The sequence below is a fragment of the Neolamprologus multifasciatus genome, chromosome 1 (genome assembly GCF_963576455.1).
Source record: "Neolamprologus multifasciatus chromosome 1, fNeoMul1.2, whole genome shotgun sequence".
NCBI lineage: Eukaryota > Metazoa > Chordata > Actinopteri > Cichliformes > Cichlidae > Neolamprologus > Neolamprologus multifasciatus.
This window is the reverse complement of record NC_140439.1, coordinates 31,437,547-31,452,788: the sequence shown is the minus strand read 5'-3', so window position 1 is coordinate 31,452,788 and position 15,242 is coordinate 31,437,547. Positions and strand designations below refer to the sequence as shown.

At 39.9% G+C, this 15,242-nt stretch overlaps 2 protein-coding genes across 2 annotated transcripts; both read left to right on the top strand.

The window, feature by feature from the left end:
- The first annotated feature begins 299 nt into the window (after positions 1 to 299).
- Positions 300 to 4,001, top strand: cnep1r1 (CTD nuclear envelope phosphatase 1 regulatory subunit 1). The gene is made up of 6 exons (XM_085168654.1): positions 300 to 424; positions 1,029 to 1,100; positions 1,253 to 1,326; positions 2,192 to 2,301; positions 3,486 to 3,540; positions 3,639 to 4,001. Exons 1-6 carry the CDS (start codon positions 400 to 402, stop codon positions 3,678 to 3,680), a joined length of 378 nt encoding a protein of 125 aa, XP_085024780.1. The 5' UTR covers positions 300 to 399; the 3' UTR covers positions 3,681 to 4,001.
- A 112-nt stretch (positions 4,002 to 4,113) lies between these two features.
- Positions 4,114 to 13,251, top strand: heatr3 (HEAT repeat containing 3). Its single transcript, XM_085168539.1, has 15 exons — positions 4,114 to 4,404; positions 4,532 to 4,704; positions 7,772 to 7,859; positions 8,178 to 8,278; positions 8,620 to 8,729; positions 8,988 to 9,128; positions 9,273 to 9,565; positions 10,855 to 10,945; positions 11,151 to 11,305; positions 11,600 to 11,682; positions 11,821 to 11,957; positions 12,088 to 12,176; positions 12,568 to 12,711; positions 12,779 to 12,955; positions 13,133 to 13,251. Exons 1-15 carry the CDS (start codon positions 4,264 to 4,266, stop codon positions 13,244 to 13,246), a joined length of 2,037 nt encoding a protein of 678 aa, XP_085024665.1. The 5' UTR covers positions 4,114 to 4,263; the 3' UTR covers positions 13,247 to 13,251.
- Positions 13,252 to 15,242: the final 1,991 nt, after the last annotated feature.

Sequence of the window (15,242 nt, the reverse complement as noted above, 5' to 3'; positions counted from 1 at the left end):
AACTATGTGCGGGTGGATGGATTCAAACAATCATTGGACTATCTCAAATCTGTCTGCTTAAAGATTTCAAACTATTAAATGCATTTGAATCCTACTACAATGCTTGCATTTTCTCCCATGTAGTTTTTATGTAATCATATCAAATTACTTTCCATTCGTAAGAGCGCTTTCTGGAACATAGAAACCAGGTTTTCTTGACTGTTACATAAGCTAAACCTGCCGTCCATGTAGTTTGCCTGCAGCAGGCGGGACTTCAACGTTGGCACCGCCCTTTATTTGGGTCACACCCAATCATATTAGCTGCGCACTTACTCGATCAGGATTGGTCAGCAGGCCTGTCCTACAGCTGAGGGGAAGGGTGTTGTAGCTGCTTCTCAGACCATAGACAGTGGTTCAGACATGAACTCCTTGGAACAGGCCGAAGGTAATCAACAGTAAAAGTGACTCAAATTAATCAAATGTAAAGTTTCAGCGGGTATAGTCGTTGCAGCTAAAGCCACGGAATGTTTACTGAGCAAACGTCTTAAGATGGGTTGTGAAATTTTGGCGTAACGATGCGTTAGCCGGCTAGTTTTCTTAGCATGCTCGTTAGCCTAACTGACAAAACATTCAGCCACTGATACCCTTCATTATTTACACGCAAACACATGTTTAATTGTTAAACCCCCCCGCTTTTGTAACTGGGATCGTAGAGTTATAGCCAGCAGCTTTTTTTTTTTCTTTTTTTTTTTTTTTTTAAACATATGTAGGGAATATGATCAGCTTGGAAGTGAAAGTGTAGCAAACCTACAGGGCATTTAAGAGCTTCATTTTAAGTAATGGTGGGTTTCTGTCTTCAGTTTACAACTTGATGACACCAACTGAGTGATGACACCAACTGAGCTATAGGGCTAAGGCTGGCTTTATTTTAAGATTAAATTTCATGACATTCTTTTGGGGAAGAGACTAAAAAAAGCTTTTCTGGGGATACCTGCGTAATCCTTGGTCCAAACACAGCGTCTGCTCATGGTCCTGTTGTTTTGTTGCAGACCTGAAGGCCTTTGAGAGAAGACTGACAGAGTATGTCTCCTGTTTGCAACCTGCCACGGGCAGGTGGAGAAGTAAGTAACAACAGCAGAGAAGTTACAATGGTTGACATCTTTTTGATATTGCAATTAACCTGAAAGAAGTTCATGTTGGTCTCAAACTGCAACTATTAGCTAAAACTCTACAGTGAGTTGATTTAATCTCTTGTTCTTATGTTTTCTTTCAGTGATACTGATAGTGGTGTCTGTCTGTACAGCTACTGGAGCTTGGAACTGGTTAATAGACCCAGACACACAGAAAGTAAGTATTTGTGGAGAAAGTCTGACTCGAAGATAAATCATATATATACTATAACTTTTGATCCAATAAAAGCAGCCTCATGCATTAATAGATAATTGTTCATGTATTAGTACAGTTTAGGTGAGTTCTAATCCAGGTTAAGTGTCTGCACATGTGTACAGTTTTTAACTATAACTGACCACATGGTCAAATTTTAGGCTAGTCTTATAAGAAGTTTTTCTGTCCCTTAAGCCTCTTTTCTATCTCTGCCTGTCTGAATATCTCCATCAGCTGTGGCATATCTCGAACGTTTAGCTTGTCTCCCTGGATGTGTTCATGGTTTGAGGTCTCCACCTTTCTGAAAATTTTTCATTCCTCATTCAATAGAAGACCAGCCAAATTTGAAGATGGTTTCCAGATTTTTGTATTTATTTATTTCTTACAGTGTCTTTGACAGGATTAATGAAGTCAGTCAAAATTTTACCTTCATTCTTTTCTAACTCTCCAAGTTAAAGGTCCTTGAAGTGCATATGGGCGTGCTGAAATCTTGTCTTTCTTCATTTGTCTTTCATGCATTTCTGAGCCTCCATAACTTCATAAGTAAAGCCAGTGGCAACATAAAAATTTCAAAATTGAAAGTTACATTTAAAAAGAAATACATTTTTCATCCATCCAAAAGTGTCACTTTTTCCCCCCTAAAAAAACTGATCATCAATAGCATGGGGCATAAAAGTTTTAGGAGCAAAAATTAATAATTAATTTCTAATAAAATAGCAGACACAAGCACTGGTGCTAGATGTTGTCATCACATCCTTAAAAAAACATCTGTAAAAGTAAATATTTTCTCGTCCAGATTGATGTTGCTTTGTTTCCTTTTGTTATGCAGGTATCTTTCTTTTCATCCCTATGGAATCATCCCTTCTTCACCATCAGCTGCATCACTCTAATAGCTCTCTTCTTCGCTGGAATACACAAACGAGTTGTGGCGCCGTCAATGTATCCTTGTTTTTTCTACTTCAGTAAACACAAATTAGCGTAATATAATACTGACTCATGTAGCTGGATCAGGTATCTGTGACAGTTGCCCATCAATTTAATTCAGTTAAGTTCCTATGTTTACTGTACCACACACATCTGCAGTAGTGTACTGGTGGCTAGTGTGGAGAAAATTAAACTGACTTCTTACAGTTTACATCTAGCCTGATGTTGCCTTGCAGATAAAATAATTCCCAGGCTGTGGTTTTTCCTAATCTCTTCATCTTGAACTTTGTGATAAGTTCATGGGTCCTCAGAAAATCTGATTATACTCATATCAGGCAGCTGAACAGTGTCATGGTGGATGCTGTCGACATGGGTCTGCCATGGTGAAACTAAGATGGACAACAGAAGCTCGTCTTAGATACTTTTGTATCTTGTGTTTTGTGCAGGACATATAAAAAGAGAACATCTGGAGGGAAAAATTGTACTTTTAGTTTTAAATAAGTATCTTATTAAATGAAATAACTTGAAATGTTTGCCACATTGGCCATCCTGTCAACTCATATTTTCTCTTCGCACTGGAGAGATGATTCAGTCTAGTTCCTGCCTTAGTTCTGCCCATAGTCTATATTTATAAAGCTTTCTTTCCTACTATATGTAAACAGGCCTCAAACAAGACAACAGCTTGATAAGAAGCAGTGTAAATGGTTAGACTCCACATGTGGGTTTAACAGCCTGTTGTTGAAGGGTCAAAACCACATCAGGAGATTATGTCATGGAATAGAAAATGCACTGTTAATCAGGATTTGCACTGCACTTGTCAGCTATGTTAATTACTTTATTTGATGTGAATGGACTTTGGTTTCATAAAGGGTGGTTTGGTGTACATTTTGTTGTAGGAGGTTATTAAAGTACTGAAGCATCTTTCTTTAGTATTTAGAGAATTTGACCAGCTCTTTTGGGTTCCATGCAGATACCTCTTAGGTCACTTCATTCACCTTCCTAAACAGCCTGTTTGACTGGAATCCCATCGTCTTTGTCACAGTAAAGAATTGAGTTTACTGATTTCTCAATAGTTTCCGTTTTTGTACATGGTATCAGCAGATGTCCAAAGCTGATTTTTGTCAGGTTGAGGAACATCACATAGTGGATTTATTCCTATTTCCATTCCTGGTTATTGTCTTTAACCGTTACCCCTGCAGTATTGCTGCTCGCTGCCGCACAGTTTTAGCAGAATACAACATGTCCTGTGATGATGTGAGTCAACATGGTGATTTTTTTTTTTTTTTTTTTAAACCATTTTACTAAAATTTAAGGTTTTATTTTATTTTTAATTTTTTCTTGTCTTTTCGCAGACGGGGAAACTTATTCTGAAACCACGACCAAACATCCAGTGACCACACGCTCCTGGGTTCTGTCAGGCCTCATCTTTGTTGATTGCCTTCTTGTCTTCAATTCCTTTGGATGCTCTTAGATGAAGTATGATGGGAAATGCATTTTCAGCAAAGAAATGAACTGAGAGGCCCTTCTTTTTTTTAACAGTGTTGCTGTGTTGTCATCATTGAAGCTGCTGATTTATTCATGTAACCTTTGACATATTTTACACATTCAGAGTGAGGGTATATTTCTGTTTCTGTTCAGCATTTATTTTATCTAAAATGTTTCTATTTTAAAGGTTATTTGCCTAATAAATAAATTCATAAGACGTGGGAATATCAGGGCTGTCTCTTTATTTCTTGTTGCCTTCTCCTGTTCTTCCTATTGAGTTTGTCACATGCGTAGCCTGTGCGCTTTTGCGACAGCGTCGTGCTTTCTCTTAGAAACCGACACTTTACGGCAGGGAACAGTCTTCCACATGGCCTCCAACAAGGCAGAAGCCGGGGCGTGTGTTTGATCCGCAACAAACTCAGTGTCAGAGAAAAGAAGAGGGGAGTAAACGCCGCGTTATACGCGCAACTCGCACTTTAATAATCACGCGAAATGGGTAAAAGTAAAACCACTAAGTTTAAACGTCCGCAGTTCAACTCGGTCGGGCTGCCGGTGACTGTGGTGAAGGAAGGAGACGGTGAGGAGGAAGAGCATGGTGACGATAGCTGTCCAGCTGCGGAGTTGCTTGAGAAAGTAGGAATACACACTGCTTCTTCTTGCACGAATGTCTCTAACTTTGAAAGTTTAAGAGCTCTTATTTTTGCAGTTTCTAACATTTTGAATAGCTGGCGTCACGTGCTTTTAAACACGTTTCCTATAGTTGCAGAGTCCCAGCGCTGATGTGCGAGAGTTTGCATGTGCCAGTATTTCTCGGGTGGTGCAGCAGAGTCAGACCATTCCGGGTTTCCTCCAGAGGGATGCTGTTAGGCGCCTGGGTCCCATGTTGCTGGACCGGAGCCTGGCTGTCAGAGAGACTGCTACTGGAGCTCTCAGGTGAGTCTGGGTGTAACAAATAATCTGGGTTCCTGTCACTTGACGAAGACCTGGACCACTCGGGTCATCTCACAAGTAATCAACACGTGTGACCTATTTTGTTGTTAGAATGGGCCATTTTAGTGCTGGGGTCATCATAAAACATATTTGAACTTTTCTGTGTTGTCAGTTTGCAGTGATTTGTATAAGCAAGGGCACAAGCGAAGTGGCAGTCTCTGGTGGAGGTATAAGGATAGGGATGGTCGACCAAAACAGAACATCATTGCCGTAGTTAAAGTAGGAGGTGATGAGGCATGAGTGAGGGTGCCAGCTGCAGAGTTTGAGAATAAAGGTTTTAGTATGGACATGTGTTCTTGAAGTGCTGGAAGGCAGACTTAGAGATAGATTTGATGTTGTTGACCTCCAGAGACCTCCCTCTTTGGGAGCTTTGAATTGGGAACCACAACCAAGAGTTCATTTTTATTGTTGTTCAATTTGAAAAAGTTTGCTGACATTCAAATTCTGATGTCTTTTAGGCAGTTTACAAGGCACAGAGGAGGGAAGTGACTGTTATGCTGATGATAAGTGTGTATCATCAGCATAGCAGTGGAAGCTCAGCCCATGGTTATGGATGATGTGACAAATTAAAGGTCCCACAACTGGCAAACAGATGATGAGTTGTGGGTGCCCAAGGCTCCATGAAGCACATGGGCAGCAAATTGTTGCTAACAGAAGAGCTAATGAAACTTGCTGAAAACCTCAAAGAGCCAGTTCCTGGCATGGGTTGTTGCCAGAGTTGTTTCAGTGGCAGGAGTGGGACACTCACATTATCATTCTGGCTGTTTAAACCTCCTTTGGTTAACAGTGTAGTTGTATGTAGATACTTTGCGATGGAGTGAGAATCATCAAGAAGAGGCTGTTTATGCTAGCAAGACAATGCTTTTAATATTTTCTTCTCTCGATTACAGCAAGTGAGGACGTTTATTGCTTGACCACATGCCTTAATTTCTCTCCCATTTGTGTGCCCCAGATTACTACTTGACATTAGTAATGTTAGTGCTTTTCCTGCTGTGAAGAAAGTCAGGTGCAGGTAGAGGGAAGTCAGTTGTCAGTCACATGCTTCTGCAGTTTTTAAAAGTGTGTTATTGGATAATAAAAAAAATTAATAAAATGAGTCACATTGTGCCATTTCATTGGGCTCCCTTATATATATTTTAGTTTACCTGCTACACATGCTTTTTGCTTATATGCATAATACATGTATTGTGTGCTAGTTTTTAGTGAGCACTGTTGATACTGCAACAGAAAATGCAGAAAGCTAAGAAATGTGTCTACAAAAGTTGCTATGCTTAAAGAAAGTGAAACAAAAGCCCTGGAAAACATTAGAAAATGTAATTGTGGCTCTTTTCTTCCAATCACTTCAGTCAGTGTGGTGTTAGAACTGAACTTTTCTCGGGCTTCACAGAGAGAGGTGCATATAAGAATACAAATAGCACAGCTCATAGTCCAGTGCGTTTACCTCTGAGTGGGTGGCATTTGTTGGCTTCTACACTATACAGGGAGCTGCTTTGCCTAAACCCATCCTCGCATCCCTTTTCTTAACTGCTTATCCACCTCAGAGTCATGAGTGGACTGGAGCCTATCCTAGGTGTGAAAGCTGAGATGTAGCCTGAACATGTCAGCAGTCTAGTAGGGCTAACACAGACAGACAACCAGTTTAGAAATCACAAGTTAACCTACAGTGGATGTCTTTGGACTGTGGAAAGAAACTGGATTATCCAGAGAGAAGCCACACAGACACAAGGAGAACATCCAAACTTCACACAGAAATGTTCACAGTTGGGACCTTTCTGCTGTGAGACGACTGCATTAAACCTCACAGAATGTTTCTAGTACTTTTCCAGTGCAAAAGTCTTGAGCCACCCCTTATTTCTTTATATTTTTCTTACAAGGTGACGGCCTTGCTTGCCATTTTGTTTAATGTGGGCTTGATCAATAGTTTTCCAGGCTTTTTAAAAAATAGTGTTTTTGCACCAACAAGTTAATTCCCAAATAGCTATTTAAAAAGAAGTGTGAGGATGACAGAAGAAGTATAAGGCTTACAGCAAATGAAACGGTATCAGAAAGTCATGTCCTTAAGAAATAAAACAAATCCAGCACAGATGTGAGAACTACATCTGGCCTTTTAGTTAATCAATTTCCTGTTCACTAAAGTCTCATAAGAAATGGTCTCAGTTTAGGTTTGGCTGGAAAGAAGACATTCTTAAGGGAGAAAAGGTTAAGACATGCCAAATCACATCAAGAACTGGAATGAAAATATGAAAGTGGCAACAGGTCTAATAGATATAGATGGATATATAAATTTGAATGTTTTTGTTTCAAATTGTCAATATGTACAGAGGGAGGTACAGCAGTGAGTGTCTACAGCCATCTGTAAAATATGGTCCTGGCTGTGAAATTACAAATGCAGAAAAGTATTGTCAGATCTTTTTAATCCCTTTGCAACACCATCTGATAAGGCTCTGATTGGCAAAAAAAGAAAAGACTTTTGCACAGTATTGTACAATGTGCGTAATACCATGCTGTGCATGATGAGTACAGTACTGTGTGTCATATTGATTCTGTAGGGGGCGCCATGCTACAATCAAGGCATTGGGCTGTTTTAAGACTTTTGGTTTGGTTTGGTGGCTTCTGTAATTTTTCACAATCCTGACAGCTTAACAGGGATGCTTTCATTGATATTTGCAGATGGGCAAAATGGATTTGATTTGCCTGTTAGGTGTTCTTCCTGTTTTGTCACAACCGTTGCAGCCACTGAAACGGTTACCATCATCATAACTGTAACATTTATTTCTTCTTCTTATAATATTAACCTCTAGTCTGATTTGAGGCCTTTCAGTAAACCCTAAATAGCATTTTGTCTCCTCGAAATCAAAACAAAACCATTGCTCACAGTGGATCTCCCGGCTCCCCCCCCACCCCTCTGCTTTCCTCTCCCACACACACACAATTACAAACAGCATCTCTGACCGCGAGTCTCCTCTGAGTGACTGATGACTATGCGTCTGTGTGTGTGTTCCCTTGACAGGAATCTGAGTGCATGTGGAGGTCAGGAGGTGTGTGAGGACATGGTGAAGCACGACGTCATGACTCCTTTGACAGCACTGCTTAGAGAGGTGAGACTCCATCGCTGCTTTTCGCTCACCGCATCACTTCAGTTGCTCCTCATCAGCAGCTGTTACAGCAACATCAAGCTATAATATCCTCAGCAATTAGTTTGTATCTCAGAGCAAATATAGTTGTGGTTATATATAAATGGACACTGGCATCAAATCCAAGCTCAGTGTTGGTCTTTGTGTAACTTAAATTACCCATAAAAAGTTTCTGAAATTTTTGAGGGTCAGAAATGATCTAAATATGTTCAGATGAATGATTGGAAAAATGAGACCTGTTTTACTTGTTCTGTTCACATTTGCAACACATTTGCTTTCCAGTGCTGTGCTGGCTTTGAAAGTGCCGTTGTGTCGATGAAAGACCAAAGTAATGCAGTGGAGGATGTAGCCAATGAAGCTGTACACTTGCTGTGGAATCTATGGTAAGTTGACCTTATTTGTTTTCATAGAAGGCTTTTTTTTAAAAATTATTATTGGCTCAGAAAGGTCAGTTTGGCCACATACATAATCGGCCAGGTCTTGCTATGACTGTAAAATCTTTGGGGACATGCCAAAACATCATCCATTCACCTGTCCTTTGCTGTTGGTTAATGATCAGCTCATGAGGGTATTCTATGTCTAGTAACTACATAAAAGTAAAAGAAATCCAGAAAACCTCATATATTTGTGAGTTTATTCCTTGAATTTAGTTTTCTGACATCGTCTCTGATAAATCACTCTTATTGACCTAAGGCATGCTTTGTATTATTTGTTTGTCTTTCAGTGAAAGCAGCAGCCAGGCGTTGTCTGTGTTTAACAAATCCGGTCTCTTGGATGTGGTTGTTCAGTGCCTGGAGAAACACCCACACAACCTGGAACTAGCCATATCTGCTGGTATGTCTAAAGCATTTATTCTTATTTGCTATTTAACGTTGAGATTTTATTAAATAAAGGTGTACATTTTGTAGGTTTTCTCTAACCATCTTCATTTATTAGGCGACACACCTCTAACAAGTACTGACAGGATGCTTAACACATCTGTGCTATTAATATGGTACTAACACCAGCAAGGAACTCCAAGAACAAAGCTAGCTTGTAGCTTTTGTGCCCAGTTTCAGCTTTTAAGCACACTCTCCTCTGTGTGTTCCCCAGCTCACTGTTTGCACACTGTGACTGAGGATAACCCAGAGCTGCTTTGTAGCATGAACACTGCTGTGCTCGGAGCCCTGGAGAATGTGCTGCTGTCATCTCAACCAGGCGTGACACAAACTCTCCTCAGGACACTGGCTGCAGGTACAATTTGTCCCTTTTCATGTCTTTTTTTGTTGTTGTTCTAAACTTAACCACAATTAGACAAATTGACCAGCACAGGAGTCTGTAAATTGTAATGTGTCATACCCCTTCCTGAGCTTGAACTCCGTCTGATGTGTTGCTCAGGTACGCTGTGGAACATGAAGAGTAGTCTGCCTGCTGCTCGTCAGGCCGAGACCGTCAACGCTGTGGTAGCTACCTTATCACAATGCCTGGATTTGGATGCAGGTATGCTAATACCTGAACTTAGACAAGCAGAGGAGCTTCGCCACAGAAACGCCCCAGCTGTGTCAGACATAGAGGGCCAAGCTCCAGAAGAGCTCGCTGAGGAGGAGATGATTGAAGAGGAGGAAGCATCTAAACAGAAGAGGAATGGAAAAGCTGCGAAAGTTGATAATGACGTCTCTGACCTCTTGCCTGTACGCATTAACTCTTGCAATCTCTTAGGCCCATTTAGAGTTAAGAAAACCAAAGCAAGGACAGTTACAGTTGAGGAATTGGCTGTTTCATACCTCTAAACTGTCTGATCCGTTATATGGGTATTGAATTAGTTATGCTCTGCTTAGTATTAAAATTCTGTACTTTCAGCCTGTGGGCCTCTGGGCATAGAGGTTGAAATCAGTAAACCCTTATGTATTGCCATTTGCATTCTTCTACTCGTATGTAAAATAGTCTGAGATATTGACCAGTATTATTTTATTATATGCACATTGTCTTATATGCACATTGTCTAATTTATTCATCAGCACAGAGCATACGCTCTGTTTTGCACGAGAGCGTACTGTAAAAATGCAAATGTTTCCAATTATGCTGAACAAAAAGTAAATAATATATATTTAATTTAATAATATTTAATTATAACATGGTGTACATGATGCTGTAATGATCCCTTAAAGTAAAACCATTGGTGGCTGCCTATTGGCTAATTCAGTACTTGACAGAGGGCATTTGGGGTAGAAGAATTTATGGCTCTTATTATGCATTTTTCACTGGAAGAAAACTGAGTTAGTTTCATTTGGCTTTTTTAGACCAATTTTAAGTGATTAGGGTTGGGGTTCTAATGACTCATAAGTCAAAGTTTAGGGCCATTTCTCAGGTGTTTTAAAGGGTTAATCTCAATTTGGTTTCAAGTTTTTTGTTGTTAGGGTTTCTTTGTTTTGTTTTTGAGGTGCACATTAATGCCTGGTGAAAAGGTGGTGTGTGAGTCATGCTGAAATGTGAGCCAGAGCGACAGGGCAGACAAACTGTCGGGTTTAGGGGGGAGCAGATTAGGGACACCCAACAAGGTTCAGCTGAGGACCAACTTGTGGCTTCCACCAAGTTGACAGTCCCCAGACCTGACTCCGGCGAGACAGAGCTGTCCCTCTAAGCTCAGTCAGAGCCGAGGTCCTAGGATTGTGGGTGACATTCATGAAGACGTACCAGAATACCCTCTAATATTGCGGTTTGTTTGGGTTGTTCTTGTGTACCAGTGTAAAGATTCTGAAAAGATTATCATGCAAACACAGTTTTACACTTATTCCTTCAGGAGCAGCACCCTTGAACTGGGTTTTAATGCTCACTGCACCGCAAGAAGGACATAGTGGAATGCATCTGTAGGATTATTTTTCTTTGTGACAGTCAGCTGAACCCAGTCTGGGTGATAAGAGTGCTAAAAGGCATTGTTTTAGTAGAATGTTGACTCACATGGCTGATTGTTTTTGTCCAGAGGGGGAAGGAGGAGCTGAGGGAGGCAACGGCCTTGCTGACAGCCCAGCAAACGTCCTTGGAGATCATCGTCAACATGTGCTGCTCTGACGGTGAGCGGTGTGGCCACGGACAGCCATGCTGACCCCAGGCACTTTTCATCAAATATATTTCCTATGACACAGTCACCAACTATGTGTTTGTCTATCGGAGAAACTGTTATAGCAAGAAATGCACACAAAGGTCTCATTTGAGAACCTAAAAAAAACATCTTCATTGTTAATTTCTCTAATTAACTCTGTGTGTGCACATGTTCAGACCCTTCTGATGACGAGTGGGAGGAGGAATCAAGCAGTGATGAAAGTGACATGGGTCCCGATGGTCTTTGCGATGGAGTGTCCAATCTGATGTCTCCATTGTGCTTGTCAGCTGAAGTTCAAGGGGCTTTGATCAACCACAGCATACCACAAAAGGCAAATGACAGTCTGCTTCTTCAGTCACACATCAGCCAGTTCATCACCAAAGCTTTGACGCGCTTGTGAATGTTGTTAAGCTGTCATTTTAGCTTGCATTGCTGTAATTACAAACTTCAGATTAGATTGATTATGTGGTGAACCTCACCCATCTTCTCCCCCAGGCTGAATGGGTTGAGTTGTTTGTGCAGTTTCATAGAGAACTCACTTTCACATACAGTTTATATGCACCTACGCAGCCACTCCCAAATGTAAAAGGGCTGCCATAATATTCCTTTTTTTTCCTGTTTTAAGGTTCTGAAGAAGACAGAGTTCCCTAAAAAGGAAACTCTGGATTTGTGCCATCAAAATCCCTCCTGGAGAGGCCTGATAAAAAAGTAAACCACCTCTCTTCTTCCATTGAACTTCACTGTCTGAGTTTAACTATCTTTATTCTTTCTCATTTATAAATAAATGAATTTTTTTTTTTTTAAAGTCTCTAAATTTTTAAATAAAAATTCTCACCTTGTTTTTAGGATGGAGCGCGTTCAATCCCGGGCACTGACTTGCCTCCACAGTATCCTCTCCACCATGGATGCAGAGTCTTTGGGTGGTGCAACAGCCCTGCAAGAAGCAGCACAGCATCTCTCCTCTCTGGTCTTTGGTGCTCCAGGTCTCACATTAATAAAACTTCATCTGCAGTATTATAGTACCATTTGTTATTTTTCTATTTAAAGAATGCAAAAAAAAAAAAGATTGTGAGAATGGAAACTACAAATCGAAACTACATTTGTTTCTTTCAGAGATTCCCAAAGACGAGGAGTTTCTAGAGGCTGTCATCAGCGCCATGCGATCTCTTTTACAGATGATTGCCTCCAAAAATATCCCACAGGTAGATAAGACGCGACTATTTAAATAAACAGCTAAATCAGTTTTGGTGATTACAAAAGTAGGTCAAAGTCTGTGCAACCGAGGTCGAGGTATCTCGACTTTTAGCTGCTAGCTGAGGGTTAATGATAAAAATGCTTGATTCTACATTTCCCTGTGCCTAATTACATAGTCTTTGTTATTATGGCTGCAGAACACATGACAGGAGTGTACAGGTTGAATAATATTCCATATGTTAGTTCCGTCTTTGGTAACTGCATAAAAACAGACCTGAATGTAAAATTTCCGCCTTGAACTGAACTTTATAATCCACTGCCACTTCACACTTGCTTCTGTTGACCGTTTTTGTTCCTGACAGCTCAGTATCTATGTGTTTTGGCTTTTGTTTTTGCTAGTGTATGACCCCCCAGCAGCTGATGAGCTTGAGCGAAACGGCCACCCGCTGTGATGTTGTCAGCGTGAGGGTCAACGCCGTCGCCATTCTTGGCATCACTGGCAGCACATTAGCCAAAGAGAAGGGCACTGCAGAAACCCTCCAGGTATCTCTTTCTCTCGTTTATTCTTTTGGAAAAGTTGTTCTTCCTCTAAGAACCTCTTCTTCCACAGATGATCGGAAATGCGTTGCTTCAAGTTGCCACAAAGGATCCTGAACTCGTTGTAAGTGGAGAAGCCCTTGATGCTTTGTTTGATGTGTTTGCGGATGGAGAGGAGGCAGAGACGGCTGCAAAAAACATCAGTCTGCTGCCTGCACTGAAGGCACTACAGCCTGTCTTCAAGACCAAGGTACCAAAGATAAATTCATCTTTACCGATCTGTGTGCTTGATAATTTCTCAATATTTTTTCAGCTATGCTTTTTTTCCCTGGAAATATACGAAGCACATTTATTTTTTTCTTATCTCGCCACTACATTGTGTGAATTCTCCTTTGAATAACAATTCTTTTTTTTTTTCCACTACCAGATTCGTAAAGAAGGAAAAGGCAAATACAGCCCTCAGCAGCTGTGTGTGCTGGATAACATCAGAGTGAACCTGAGAAGATTTATTGGTTATCTGGAGAAGGTGTTGAAAAAATGAGGACTTTTACTAAGCCTGTTTGGTTTGGACAAATATGCTAGCAGGAGCATAGAACGAGACAGAATATGGTTGTGAAACCAAGTATTTATGTTTATATTCTTTAAATGATGGTTTACTGTTTGTTGTGCAGAGCGAAGGGAATGTAATAACCGTTATTGTATGCTGGAGTTTGCAGGTTTTTCCCCACCTAAATTAAACTCAAAACAATTTTTAGACTGAGTTTGTATTTTCATGTCTGATTGAAACATTTTTGAAAGATCAGGTGTGATCAGGGATCTGACACCAACTTTTCTTATGGGCGTCCTTCTTTCAATCCAGCGGGCTTGACGCTGGTGTTTGCGGTACTTCGACAAGAAGGCTGATCTATTCAAAGTATCTTTATAATTATGAGGGGAATTATATTGATGGCATTTATTGTACTTTGCATTGTACTTTGGAATTCTAAGTTGTTGTTTTTTTCCAATGAAGACACTGGTCTGCATACACATTTTTCAGTAATTGAAGGAGATTGATGGTAAATTTTGTAGATCTTGTTTAATCTGTCAGTAAAATTATACACAGATCTGAACTGTCTAAATCCCAGAATTCCCTGTTTTGGTCATAATGTGGATATCATCATACGTGACTGACAAAAATTCACATAAAGCTTGTTAGCTATTCTTGCAGTGGTTTCTTAGACTTTTTCAACAAAATATCCATAAACTTGCTTATTTCAGTAAAAATCAGGCTGTGAAGGAATACCCTTTTTGAAATAAACCCTGATTTTTTTTTTCAATGTTCTTCTTTTGCATTATGTGAACCATTTCAGGAATCTTTCCATGACTTTCCAAATACAAACTGGTAGAAACACTGAGAGAATTTATCTCAATCTCAATTAATTTATCTTCATAAGGTGTTGGACTGCTTCAATATATACTGGCATGCTGCCTGCAAATCTCTGAAAATTTACTGAAGGGACTAAACGTGCCTCCAAAATATTTCCAGAAAAAACATTATTACCTTGTTCAATTCAGTTAAAAATGCCAATAAAAATATTCAGTCTCATAGTTTTGTCACAAAAAAGCAAATCAATTTTTCTTCACTTGTGGCCTGTTTGTGCTTATTGTATTTCAGCTTCTCCAACACAATTTGTATATTTGCATAGCCTTCTTTTAATTGCACAGAATGACCAATTGACCATAATGGCTATTATACAGTAGGATACACTTTAAGCTGGCTTTTAACCTCTCAGTTGATGCTAGACCAAAGTAACCCAGCTGCTTCCTTCAGCAGATTAAAATCTTGTACATATATGTACAAAATGACCAGGCAACAAATAAGCTACTAGAATCTTCAAAATCATTAGAATGTTGTGGCTCTTGAGAAAAGAAAAACCCCATCAGACTCTTCCCTCTCATTACCTGAGCCAGTAAAAATGTGAGGTGGTATTTAGTCTGGAGGATGTACAGGTCTCATTACTGATGCCTGGTTAAGGTAAACGATAAATTATTTTGTTTTGGAACTGTATCTAGAAATATATTGATTAAACTGAAGTGGCAGTTGTCAAAGTGTTTTTGTGGCTCCCTTGATTAGACTGGAATACCAAAACACAAGTCTTTTCTCTGTCGCTTAATCCATGCTCTTGACACACACCCTGCAAACTGAATGAGATGCCTATGGCTTGTCTTGGTCACCCACTGTCATCCAAAAAATTAACAAAGTATGCCTTTTTCATTAAATCTTTGATGTTTCGTCAATGTTTGGATGTAGTGGAGCATATAAATAGAAAAAAAACCCCATCTTTTCATATCGTATTTACAATTGCCACTTGTGAAAACATGACTGTAGAGCAAATTGAGTATGAATTTTGACATCAGCAACCCCAAATTAGTAAAGTGTTTGATTTCATACAGCAAGTGGGATGCTAGACAGTGTATTGGTATGAGTACAAGTCTACTTTGCTCAAAGTGTCTGTTTTGGTGCAATTAATGGTAAGAAAAGGCAATGTCAAAGAAAA